The sequence below is a fragment of the Puma concolor genome, chromosome B4, assembly GCF_028749965.1.
Source record: "Puma concolor isolate L17-30 chromosome B4, mPumCon1.1.hap2, whole genome shotgun sequence".
Taxonomy (NCBI): domain Eukaryota; kingdom Metazoa; phylum Chordata; class Mammalia; order Carnivora; family Felidae; genus Puma; species Puma concolor.
The window spans coordinates 136,371,898-136,385,063 of record NC_141673.1 but is presented as its reverse complement, the minus strand read 5'-3'; the positions used below and the strand labels follow the sequence as shown (position 1 = coordinate 136,385,063).

The window sequence follows — 13,166 nt, the reverse complement described above, 5'->3', positions numbered from 1 at the left end:
ACGGACCGCAGGATCATGATCTGGGCCAAAGTCAGATGCTTAACCGACTGAGCCTCCCAGGTGCCCTCAGAGGTCTAAATTTTAAAAAGGTAAAAGAATTTCAAGAATAAAAAGTTTTTTCAATCTTAGGCAGGGGTTAAATTTAACAACTACAGGGCTTTAAACATTGTTTCTATTTTAATATAGAAAACTCCTAAAAGATGGCGTAAATACATGCATATGAAAGCAGCACCATATTACACACGCACAGCCACCCACTCATCAAGGTCAATTAACATGGTATAAAAGTTGACTCATAAATGGATCTTTACTTTCTTATTGCCTTTTCCTTCCTGCGTCACTCTGTAATAAACAGCTTCTATAAGACACGCACGTTAATGATCAGAGCAGCTGTGTTCATACTAGCCAAATCCTGAAAACAAGCTACATGTTTCTCAGCAGGACAATGGATCAATTGTGTGATATTCATAAAATGGAACAGACATCAATTTTAAAAAGGGTGAAACACTGGTAGGAAAGGACACAGGTGCAGTAAACATAAAGAACATTCTGTCTGAGTTAAAGAAGCCAGACACAGAGAGAGTGTACCGTATGGCGAAGTTCGTATGAACTTCGACGAAGTTCAAGAACAAACTGGCAAGTAATTAAGACTGGCACATCAGAACACCGGTTCCTTTCTGGGGAACAGGCAATATTAACTGGGAATGAGTGTGACACTGAAAATGTTCCGTATCTTGATCTGGGTGGTCATTTCATAAGCTATCCATCCATCTACTACCCATCCATCCGTCCATATGTAACAATTCCACTAAGCTGTAACCTTAAGATTAATGCCCATCATACACTTTAGCACATGTATCTTATACCACAATAAAGTTTTTTTTTTTAATGTTTATTTTTGACAGAGAGAGAGAGAGAGAGAGAGAGAGAGAGACAGAGCATGAGCAGGGGAGGGGCAGAGAGAGAGGGAGACACAGAATCCGAAGCAGGCTCCAGCACAGAGCCTGACGCGGGGCTCAAACCCACAGACCGCGAGATCATGACCTGAGCCGAAGTCGGACGCTCAACTGACTGAGCCACCCAGGCGCCCCACACAATAAAGTTTTTAAAATACTAAATGGCTAGGAGCGCCACCTATGTCACAGGCTATGCTTTCCTACACACACACAACTTTTGGTATGGAAGCACCATGAGGCAGGGAGTTTTTATCTTTTGTTTACTGCTCTCTCCCCAGTACCTAGAAGAAGGCCCGGCACACAGAGGGTACCCAATAAATATTTGTTAAAATAAATGCCCTCCTCTAGTTATTCTAACGCCAGAACCACCTTCCCCATGCCCTGTCTCCCCATTTACCTGGGTTCGGCCTGTTGATTCTTCAGGCCCACAGGTTGTATCTGCCTGATTCAAATAATCTACATCCTGCCCAGGCTGGGGCAGGCGATGGCACCCAGGTTCCCACACTGTGTTTAACTCCAGCATCGCGCTAATTACGGCCGAGTAATGTCATCTGCTGTGTCTCCCCCATTAGTTATCACCTGCACCTTAGCCATAAGGAAGCTGAGGTTTAGAACTATAGAATTCTATAAGATCAAGAGTCAGTAAGTCAGAGACGGGACCCAGGCTGGCCTCGACTCCAGAAGCTGGCCTTTTAGACTCCGTCGTGCTCATTCTCCTGTTCGGTAAGGAACAGCATCTGCCAAACTCCACTCGATGCTTAAAAATTTTGCTTCTTGAGACCTTTTCCCATCGCCTCCCTGAATGACACTGCTGCCCACCTGTTCTTTCCCTTCCAGACCTCTTCTCACTTGTTCTTCAATAAACTTGGCTGTCTTCTCTTCATCATCAAGGTCCTGCTTCTTCTTTTTCTCCAGTTCCAGTTGCCGGCGGATAGTTTCTGGGTCCCTGTCGATATACTGAATATACCAGCCCTTCGGCGTCTCATCCACCTTGCACAAGCCTTAAAAAGAAAAAAAAAAAAATAACAGGTAAACTCGTACACAACCAAAACTAAAGGGAAATATAAATGCGTTCCATCTCTGCGTCATGTACTTATTCATTCAAATACACTATTCAAACACATTCAAATACACAAATTCATGCGGCCCACGGATTTTCCATACTCACAGTTGATAACATTTAGATATTTTAAGTGGGATACTTTATCTCCTTGAACAGAAAAAATTATCATTCTGATTTTTAACTACCTGGGCTAAGTCAACTCTGTACGCCAGGGAAATACAAGAAAGTATCATCTTGCTTAGTAATTATTTAACTGTGTCTAAGTATTTAACATCCGACGAGTACATGATATTCTACTAACTTAATAGAAATTTGCCCCGTAAAATGGAATCAAGTAACACAGTGAGTATGTGATACATGTCACGGCTCCTTGCCCTCTCCCTCCAAGTTCATCCTATGAAGATTAGAAATGGAAAAAGCTGCAGCAAATTTTTAAATTTTTTTTTTTCAACGTTTATTTATTTTTGGGACAGAGAGAGACAGAGCATGAACGGGGGAGGGGCAGAGAGAGAGGGAGACACAGAATCGGAAACAGGCTCCAGGCTCCGAGCCATCAGCCCAGAGCCCGACGCGGGGCTCGAACTCACGGAGCGCGAGATCGTGACCTGGCTGAAGTCGGACGCTTAACCGACTACGCCACCCAGGCGCCCCTGCAGCAAATTTTTAAAAAGCTCCTTGCGCGGGGGTAACAAAAGCCTCAGAAAGTAAAATGAATACGGGGGCGTAAGAGGGGGAGGACTGGTAATAACCCTTAACCCGCATGAGAGGATGTGCTGGTGATAAATCCGGGCCCTGTCAAAAGAACCGTCCCAGATGCTCGCGTTCGGGTGGAACACACAAAATCAGTCCTGGAAGATTATGCTCCCCTCTGCCAGTTTTTAACTGCCCTGCTCGCCCTCTTTTCGTAAAGGTACACAGAAACCGTGACAATTCTGTCTCTGCCCCCGAGCCACGCAACAGCTGCTCAGATCCTGTCTTATTCTCACCTTCTCTGCCCAGCCACTTGGTAAAATCAGTCAGAGTCTCCCACTGGGTAGCATTCATGTGGATGTGCTCCCGGTGGCTGATATACTCATTGTACACGATGTTGTTGTGGACTCTCTTAGTGCCTGAGAACAAAACAGCACACCGTCAACCCGCAGCAGGTTTCCGGATTAGGAAGTTATTGTGCGCATAATACCCAGATGCTTACCAAAGCGTCTCCTGAGAAGTTCTAGAAAGTCATTTCGGAATTCCCTAGTAAGGGAAGGAAGGAAAGCATTAAGGTAATTCTACAAATACAAAGCCACCATACAGTGTGAATGCCCAAATGATATATGACACATCTACGTGACTGCCTGTTAGGAACCCTCAAGAACTGAAAAGGGAAAGGAATCCCGAAAGTTTACAGCTTTCGAGGATTTCAGTTACAGGTCAGTTTGGAGTTGAGACTTCCAGGCTTGGCGGAGCAACCACAGCAGAAGTGACTCCACGGGTCTAGAAGAGTTCCTCCGTGAAGTCTCTTAGCGTGACTGCGTGTGGCATAATAAAACCATTCTTCCGACGATAACAAAACTTCCCTGATTCCACGTGAAATTGGTACTCAGTGTGTCCCTCTGCACGGAATACACTGTGTTACGTGCTGGGTAAACACAGGTGAATAAAACCTAAATCTTGACCCAGGTTCCAATCTAGCGGAACCAATCATAACACGAGGCGAACTGCAAAAGAGATGTAGCACAATGTCACGGAGTTGAGGGATGCCCGCTGGCGATCTTTAACGTGGGCGGGGAAGTAGACATCAGACCTTATAGGTGGAGAGGAAGAGAAGGCCACTCCCAGCTGGCAGAGAAACACGGAAGCATCACGTCTGGGAAATGATGATCTCACTGAGCTAACGTTGCGAGTAGACAGAAAGGAGGGACATGGTGGGACAGAACAGAAGAACGGGGCGGGGGTGGAGGACACAGCTGGAAAATAATGGCGGGGCTGATCTTTGAAGTACCTCGAATGTCATGCTCAAGAGGGTGGGTTTTATGCAGGCAGTGGCAAAGCACCAAATAATTTACTTAGGAGTTAGTCTGTGAAAATCTGTGATCTAGTAAGACAGTCCTGGGGAAGACAGAACAAGAATTCTCCAAGTGTGGTCCCTACAACAGTAGCATCAACACTACCTGGGAACTTGATAGAAACAGCACGTCTCCAGCCCCAGCCCAGATCTACGGAACCAGAATCTGCCACTGTCGTCACAAGCCCTCACGGTGATTGTGACGCACGTGGCGGTTTGTGAACCATGGGCGTAAAACACGGCCAGGAGGGACAGAAGCTGCGGCCGGGAGATCAGTGAGGAAGTCACGGAATTAATTTAGGTGACACATGATGAGAATGACGACTAGGGCTGGGAGAATGGCGAGGAGGTGAGTTTAAAGGACACCGTAGAGGAGAATCAACAACAGGGAAGTCCCAGCTGAGCATTCCGAGTAGGTATTGTCAGCCAGCACACGGTAGGCGTGGTGGACACAGTACCGTGCTTGGCTTTAAAATGGTGGCTTCGGGAGAGCCTTCAGAAATATAGATTACAACTGCCCAGGAAAAAAAAAAAATCTACAACTTAGGACAGATAATCAGGAATGAACAGTAAGACTGAGGAGTCACCCAACACAAAGGGAACAGCTGGAAGAATGACAGAACTCTTGGAGCCTGGGTAATGTGGACTGAAGGAAGCCGAGCGGACACCCTGAGGAACATTCCTGCATTGGAGGAGCTGGGAGGAAAGGAAGAAGGGCTAAGGAAGCAAGGAGGCAGCAGGAGGAGGAGGAGGAGGAGGAGGAGGAGGAGGAGGAGGAGGAGGAGGAGGAAAGCCAGGAAAGAATGGAAAACAGAGAGATGTTTGTGGGTAGTTAAGAGCGTTATCCACCGAAGAAAGATAAAGAGCAAGATGGAAACTGGGCAGCTACGTGGATGCAGTAAAAGGGGGCGGAGAGGAAAAGCCCAGTGTAGACGGCTCTTGCCAGGATGATATTTCCCCAAATGTGGCTCGTGCAGCCCCGTGGTAATCGAGGTGGTTTCGTGTGGTTCACAGATAAACAATTTTGGCCTTTTTCACCGTGTTACCTGCGTTGATGGCACAAAAGCCACATAGGGGACACCTGCTGGCGTCTTAGCCAAGTCAGGGCAGTGGGCGGCGAGGCCAGCCTGCACAGGCAGCCAGAGTATTCTTCATGGACACGCGCTCGCGGTGAGAATCAATGCTGGTTTCACCAAGAACGTCCTTGACGGGGCGGTGGGACAGCACTAAATCTCAGCCTGCGGGGCTCCATCTCATACCCTGTGCGCCGGGACAGGCTCGGGAACGCAGCACTTCCACTGCCGCCTGGGGCTTGTCTTGAGCGCAGCACTCGTGCGATGGTCTGAGCCACGCACAGAACTACCGCTGTCACCGCGCACCACTGCTACTTGAAAGGATGACAGACCGATCAACTACGGTTATTCAAAATCGGGTATTTCGTAGACATTTGGTCAAAAATAAGCAAAGTGAGCCTTGTCACGTCAAGGAAAAACAGCTGACATTTGTTTATCATTTGTTGCCGACGATAAAATGTGAGCTTTCCGGCAAAAAATTGAATCTGGTAAACTGGCTTCGGCCACCATGAGTCTGACGTCCCTCCCAATACTAAAGGACCTTTCCGATGACACTGATAACATTAAAAAGTATGACTTTATGCTACTACGTAACAAAACGTGTCACCATTCGGAACACTCAGTGAACCAATATTTTCCAAATGACCAGTGCATGATGACATAAAACCATGCGTGGGGACAAGCTCCATCTAAAGTGAAAGATCGAGGGATCATAATGTAATAGCACACAAAAGTTCCCTGACACGGTTCCAGAATCCACGCTGCAGCTAATCTTGAAGAAACTACCACGTTGTTGTGTTTTGATGTCGCATCAAAGAACATCCAAAATTATCTGAAAAAGGCTATTAAAGTATCCCCCCGTTCCAACCAGACGTTCCAACCATCTATGAACAGGGTGGCCTTTCTTTATGTGCTTTACCCAAAACATGTTGAAACAGACAACTGAATACAGAAGCGGTTGTAGAATCCAACTGCCTCCTAGTAGTCAGACCCTGAAGAGATTTGTAAAAATCTGAAGCAAAGCTATTCCTATTGTTTTTGTTTGTTTTGGAATATATATAGTTAATTTTTATTAAAAAATTATTTATCTTAACACTTAATAGATTTATTATTATTTTATTTTTTTTATTTTTTTTATTATTTTATTTTCTTACTAACACTTCTAGATTTATTATTATTTTAAGTGAAATAATAAATACGCTTCATTTTTTTTTCATTTTTAATCCCTAACTCACAAGTATCAATATATCGATATCAATCACAAACAAAAGCTCTTCGAGGCTCTTCAATAATTTTTAAGGGTGAAAAGGGGTCCTAAGGCCAAAAGGTCCAGAACTTGGGAAAGAAAGAGACAGACAGACTTAAGACTAAATATTAATAGCAATAATAATTAATAGCTAATATTAATCAAGTACTCGATACTTTTCTAAACTCTTTAAAACCATTAACTCATTAATCTTTCTATGAAATAAAGAAAACGCTTGGAAGAGGGTGCTGGTTTTAGTCCCATTTTACAGATGAGGAAACAGAAGCACAGACAAACGTAAGTGCTTCAGCGAGAGTCACGCAGCCCATGAAGGGAGAAGCCTGGGTTTGCAGGGCTTAAAGGCAGGCAGTCGGATTCCACAGCCGTGCTCTGAGCCACAACCGAGTTAGAATGAAAGAGAGTTTTTTTGTGTTTGGAGAGCAAGACTGAATTGTGAGAAACACTTCTGTAACAATTTCACACTGTGACAAATTGTCAAAGGAAAACAAAACCTGAGCACAAGATAGCAGAGCTATCCTGTTAATGTGTAAGGAACAGACAGAGCTCCCGATATACACATTTTTAAGCATATGTACTACATGTCCAACCCAACAAAGCTTATGAGATAAGGATGTCTTCAAGTTACTTACTCGGAGAAGTAATCCATAAACTGCTGAGGATTTTCTGAAGCCAACAGTAGTTGTCTCTGGTGAGATTCGGACATACAATGACACTTAAAGCCATTCTACAAAACATTAAGTAGTGGTTAAGTTCTGATTTAGGTCATCATAATGGGCCCTAAACAGAAGTATTTAGTTAACCATAAAAAGCTCCTCTTTGATAATAAATTGTAACAAAAAAAAAAAAAAAAAAAAAGAGAGAGAGAGAGAGAGAGAGAGAAAATCACTAGCTTTAAGCACACTATCATTTTTTTAAAAAAGTTTTTTATTTTTTATGAGGTTGAGTTATGTAACACTGCCCCTCAAGGGATAATCCCAGGAGATTAAGGAGACAGAAAGCTCGTGGCAAGCCGACGTTACTAAGAGACAGGACAGGGCATGGGAACAGAAGAGTGATTTTGTTTTTTAAATCCATTTACCCAATTTTATTGAACATCCACTACACGTAGGGTGATGTAAGTGGTTGGGGAAACGTAACCAAGTAAAATGGGCCGTTAGTGAATTTCACTCACTTTTCTCTACTTCACTTCATTATCCAAAATACATTATGGCATATTACAGAAATGTCATGTTAAATCTCATGGGATAACTGCACACTACAGAAACCTCGTGTTAAGTACACTAAATCTGCACCTTCTTCAGGTGACTATAAAAAAAATGACAAGTTTTGACTTTGTATCTACGCGACTTAACATTTACAGCTGATTCTCCACCAGCACCGGCGATGAAAACTGGGCCTCTCCTGCCGTGTTCTCCGTGTCAGTGAACACTTCTGTCCCACGCCCGGTCACCCAGGCCAGGGGCCAGGCATCCTGGAGTCCTCCTCCACCTCTGCCTCCACTTACCACTAAGTCCGCTCGGCCTCCCTAACACTGCCTCTCCCGTCTCCCCGTCTAGTCTCACGCCACTGGCCTGATGTCAACACCCCATCTCGCTTAGCTGCCTCACCCTCAGTCACCCACAGACGACCGACAACAATGCTCGCCTCAACTGTGTACCGCCCGTGCACTACTCTCACTCGCAAGTACCTAAAAGGAAACTTGGTGTTGGTCTCATGAATGCAAAACCAGTGCAAATTCCCGTAGGTTAAAAATCAATCACTGAGATGAAAACAAAATGAGGCCAGTAAATTCTAGAAACCCGTGAGAGTGGATGGGCAGGAGGGGAATACTCTGGATCCGACCTCCTTCCCCTCAATCTTCCAATACTGAGAGAGAGGGAGACGAAAGGGAACTTGGAGGGGTCAACCTCTCCTCCTGCACGCCACCCTCCCAGGCAGGGGAGTCGATGCGCAGAGTTGAGAGCAAACGGGACAGAATCGCCACAAGTGTCTTACTCTGAAATCGGTAACTGAAGGAAAAGAGTTAAGCATTTATCCTCCTTTTGCCATACAACCTGTGTTTGAGGATAACCAAACAGCTCCAGTTGATGAGAAAGAGCTCAGCCTTACATAAGAATGGTAGCCAATAATAAATTCTGAGAAATACAGAAAAATAACCACTTTGCACCTCTTAAGGAAATAATAGACTCAAGCAAGGATGCTAAAACACCGAAGGAAAAGGTTGATGGTAAACTAGATGTATTCCTTACTATTTGCTCGCTCTTGCGAGAGGGAAAATATTCCTTTCTAACATTACCGTCCTCTTCACTCAGTCATCTTAGCACTAGCAGCCATTACGGGCCTCCTTGTGCGATGCGATACGAAACCCGCAGGACCACCTATCAAGTCGTCTTCCCCAAAATATTTAACCTGATCCAAATCAAGCCTTCAGCTCCAAGTTCCAGTTTATAGAACTGTAAGTTAGAGAAGGAGGGTCAAAGACAACCACAAGAAAACTTCACTGTTTCATATCAGAAAGTGGGAACGCTCCAGGGCAGTTACTGGCCCAGTAGAGAGTCAACGTCAGAAAAACAACTGAATTAGCAAAGATACCAACTCGAGTGTCCATTGACAGATGAACGGATAAAGAAGACACACACAACGGAATATTACTCAGCCTACAGGAAAGGACCGAGATCTTGCCATTTGTCACAATATGGATGGGCCTCAGGGTGTTTTGCGAAGTGAAATAACTCAGATAAAGACAAATTTCCTATGACTTCACCTATATGTGGAACCTTCAAAACAAAAGAGTAACGGGCTCCTGGGTGGCTCAGTCGGTTGAGTGTCGGATTCTGGATTTGGGCTCAGGTTGTGATCTCGCCATCCTGAGGCGGAGCCCTGCACTGGGCTCCGCGTTGGGTGTGGAGGCTGCTTGAAATTCTCTCTCTCGGGGCAGGGGCGGGGTGGGGGGGGGGGGCGGGGAGGCGATCACATGGCTGAGTCAGTTAAGCATCCGACTTCGGCTCAGGTGAGGATCTTATGGTTCGTGGGTTCGAGCCCCATGTCGGGCTCTGTGCTGACAGCTCGGAGCCTGGAGCCTGCTTCGGATTCTGTGTCTCCCTCTCTCTCTGCCCCTCCCCTGCTCACCCTCTGTCTCTCTCTCATAAATAAATAAAACATCAGAAATTCTCTCTCTCCCTCTGCCCCCTCCCCTGGCTCATGCAGGCATGCACGCGCACGTTCTCTCTCAAAAAAATACAAAACAAAAACAAAAACACAATCAGACCTATAATCACAGAGGATAAGCTGACGGCTGTAGGCGGTAAGGAGAGGCGCTGGGCAAACACGTGAAGAGAAGGGAGAGAGAGAGGCCTCTGGTGACGGAATAGAGAGAACTGCGCAGGAAGTACAGTTGACGGCACGTATGGTGACAGTGTTGCGGGGTGACAGGTGGGAGCCTCACTTGTGACACGCACAGCGAACGGCATAAATTACGTTGTGCAGAGGAAACCACTGTAACTAACGTGGGTAACGCGTGACAGCTATACTAGTAAAAAATTAATTAGATGGGGCGCCTGGGTGGCTCAGTCGGTTAAGCAGCCGACTTCAGCTCAGGTCATGATCTTGCGGTCCGTGAGTTCGAGCCCCGCGTCGGGCTCTGTGCTGACAGCTCAGAGCCTGGAGCCTGTTTCGGATTCTGTGTCTCCCTCTCTCTGACGCTCCCCTGTTCATGCTCTGTCTCTCCCTGTCTCAAAAATAAATAAAACTTTAAAAAAAATAATTAATTAGAAAAAAAAGAAAAACAATGGAGTCGCAAGGGGGTGGGAGCAAGGGCGAGGGAAGTGGATTCTATATTCCATTTAGGAATGAGAGAGGATCAAAAGCCCTAATTACTCACATTTTTAGGGCAATGAAACTCTTCTCTGTGAGATGATAATGGATATATGCCATTACACACATTTGTTCAAAACCGGAGAAATGTCCAACATCAGGAGGGAACCCCACTGCCAACTGTAGGCTTTGGTGGTGAAGATGTGAAGCACTAGTCTGTTGCCAAATGCTGATAATGGGGAAACTGTACAAATGTGGGGATGGGGTGTGTACAGATCTCTGGACCTTCCACTCATCATTGCTGTAAAGCTAAAACTGCTCTAAAAAAAATAGTTTATTTTTTTTAAGCCCTAATAACAAATCCGATCCATGGCTTTTGATTGGGTCTTGGTTTTAACAAAAACTTTAAAAAAAATTTTTTTTAATGTTTATTTATTTTTGAGAGAGACAGAGTGAAAGAGTACAAGCGGGGGAGGGGCAGAGAGAGAGAGAGGGAGACGCAGTATCCGAAGCAGGCTCCAGGCTCTGAGCTGTCAGCACAGAGCCCGACGCGGGGCTCGAACTCACGGACCGCGAGATCATGACCTGAGCCGAAGTTGGATGCTCAACTGACTGAGCCACCCAGGCGCCCCTATGCTCCATGATTTTATTTATTGTTTTTAAATTTTTTTTTAACGTTTATTCATTTTTGAGAGACAGAGACAGAGAGTGAGCAGGGGAGGGTCAGAGAGAGAGGGAGACACAGAATCCGAAGCAGGCTCCAGGCTCTGAGCTGTCAGCACAGAGCCTGACGCGGGGCTCGAACTCACAGACCGTGAGATCATGACCTGAGCCAAAGTCAGACGCTCAACCGACTGAGCCACCCAGGTGTCCCGAAATAAAAAAAACTTTTAAAAAGCGTTTGTGGGAACAAGTGATGAAAATGTGAATATGGACTGTGTGTCAGACGACATAAAGCAATTTTTATTACTTTTTTTTATGTGTGATGACATATATTGTGGCTACGTAGAAAAATACCCAAATATCTTAGAGAAGCATACTTAAGTATTTAGAGATGAAATGTCCTAGATGCTTGCAACTGACTTTAAAATATTTCTGAAACAAGTAAGGCTAGGCGAGTTTCTTAAAACGTTCAATACGGGTAATGGAGATACAAATGTTCGTGGTATTTGTCTCTAGTTTTCTGTGTGAGAATTTCACCTTGACTGTTAGAAAGAAAGAACGGGAGGGGCGCCTGGATGGCTCAGTCAGTTAAGCATCTGACTCCGGATTTTGGCTCAGGTCATGATCTTATGGTTTATGAGTTAGAGCCCTGCATCAGGATCCACGCTGATGGTGCAGAGCCTGCTTGGGATTCCCTCTCTCTCTGCCCTTCCCCTGCTTGTGTGCTCTCTCTCTCTCTCTCTCTCTCTCTCTCTCTCAAAATAAATAAATAAAACTTAAAAAAAAAAAAAAAAAGAAACTGACGGGGCACCTGGGTGGCTCAGTTGGTTAAGAATTCAGGTCTGGCTCAGGTTATGATCTCGCCGTTCACGAGTTCAAGCCCCACGTCGGGCTCTGTGCTGACAGCTCAGAGCCAGAAGCCTGCTTTGGATTCCGTGCGTGTGTGTGTGTGTGTGTGTCTTTGCCCTCCCCTGCTTGTGTGCTCGCTTTCTCCCTCTCTCTCTCTCTCTCTCTCTAAATAAACATTAAAAAGGGGGGGGAACTGGAGACAAATGAAAAAAGAGTTAACTGCTTCACTGTCAGTCAACGTGAGTCCTACTTAAGCATCTCATCCCTCGCCTGCAGAAAACACTGGAGTGGATTATTCCAATTACCCAATGTTCCGCTGCACCGACCCAATCCAATTCAATCTCCGGAGGAAAAATACGACCCTGTCGCTAGCCTGCTCTCAATTCTTCAAGGGGCTTCGTCATCCACCTCACTAATGTGAAAACGTACAAACGCCGCTGGACGGCATACAAACCTTTTCGAGATCTGCCCCGAGACCCCTTGAGCCACTGTACACATAATTCACTGACTTAAAGCTCACAATCTTCCCGGTGGGTACAATTCTTATTCCCACTTTACAGATAAGCAAACGGGCAGGGGGAATGTGAGTAACTTGCCCAAGCCTACACAGCTAGCAAGTGGCGCCGCTAGGATTCAGAATTCTGACAGTCTGGCCTCCAGTCCACGATCGTCACCACAGGGAGTAATATCCTGGGCCTGGCACACTGTAGGCGCTCAATAAATGCTTGTTAGATGAGTAGTGTGCCAGAGCTTAGCTGTCCTTTTTCATCTGATCCCGAAAAGAGGGGTGAATCCCGATCACCTTGTTTCTCTGGAGTCACGTCAAGTCAGAGATGACTGTTACGGTCATTCCCCGAGCATCGGGCACTGCACCATTCAACTGCCCCGTTTTATGACAGCTCGAGTAGCATCCCGTGTACGAGAGCTGCAAAGCCTCCTATTTCATTTCTTTTTGGCGGAATATCGTGGAGGAATGAGGCGTCAAAGATCACTGGTTCCCCTAGATAAACGCTGCAGGTCAGGTTGGCGGTACCGAGTTGAGTAGCTGACTCGCCCAGCGCAGAACCCACACGACAAGGACCCGAAGTTCCACTCCCTCACCCCAGCGTCAGGGACTTGAACCTGGATTTCCAGCAGGGCCCCGCTTGGGGCCCCATCCAGGCCCGCTTACCTCGTCCCGGCACTGCTTCTGGCACATCTGGCAATACCAGCGCAGCTTCTGAAGCCCCTTGGATTTGATCCTGTTGGCGATGGCCTTAGGGGTAAGGAAATCTGACTTGCCCATCGCGACCACGGTAGCCACAACTTTGCTGAAGCGCCCGGCCAACCGGAAGCGGAATGAAGCTGACTGGGGCGGGGGCGGGACAAATACCAGCCGCGAGCCGGAAGGAGGTGGGGCCTCGGAAGGCGGGCCTCCCCCCAACGCTCGCGAGGC

The 13,166-nt window shown here is 46.2% G+C and overlaps 1 protein-coding gene across 3 annotated transcripts in view; it reads right to left on the bottom strand.

The window, feature by feature from the left end:
- KIN (Kin17 DNA and RNA binding protein) overlaps positions 1 to 13,084 on the bottom strand; it is a 42,134-nt gene extending 29,050 nt beyond the window's left edge. For 2 of the 3 annotated variants that reach the window (XM_086715001.1, XM_025930341.2), the window contains exons 1-5: positions 12,903 to 13,083; positions 7,036 to 7,130; positions 3,212 to 3,255; positions 3,006 to 3,128; positions 1,776 to 1,957 (exon numbers count right to left, since the gene is read on the bottom strand). In XM_086715001.1, coding sequence (XP_086571127.1) covers positions 1,776 to 1,957; positions 3,006 to 3,128; positions 3,212 to 3,255; positions 7,036 to 7,130; positions 12,903 to 13,016 — 558 coding nt within the window. In that variant the 5' untranslated portion in view covers positions 13,017 to 13,083. Of the gene's footprint in view, positions 1 to 1,775; positions 1,958 to 3,005; positions 3,129 to 3,211; positions 3,256 to 7,035; positions 7,131 to 12,902 lie in introns of all 3 variants that reach the window. The other variant, XM_086715000.1, reaches the window with a different exon arrangement.
- Positions 13,085 to 13,166: the final 82 nt, after the last annotated feature.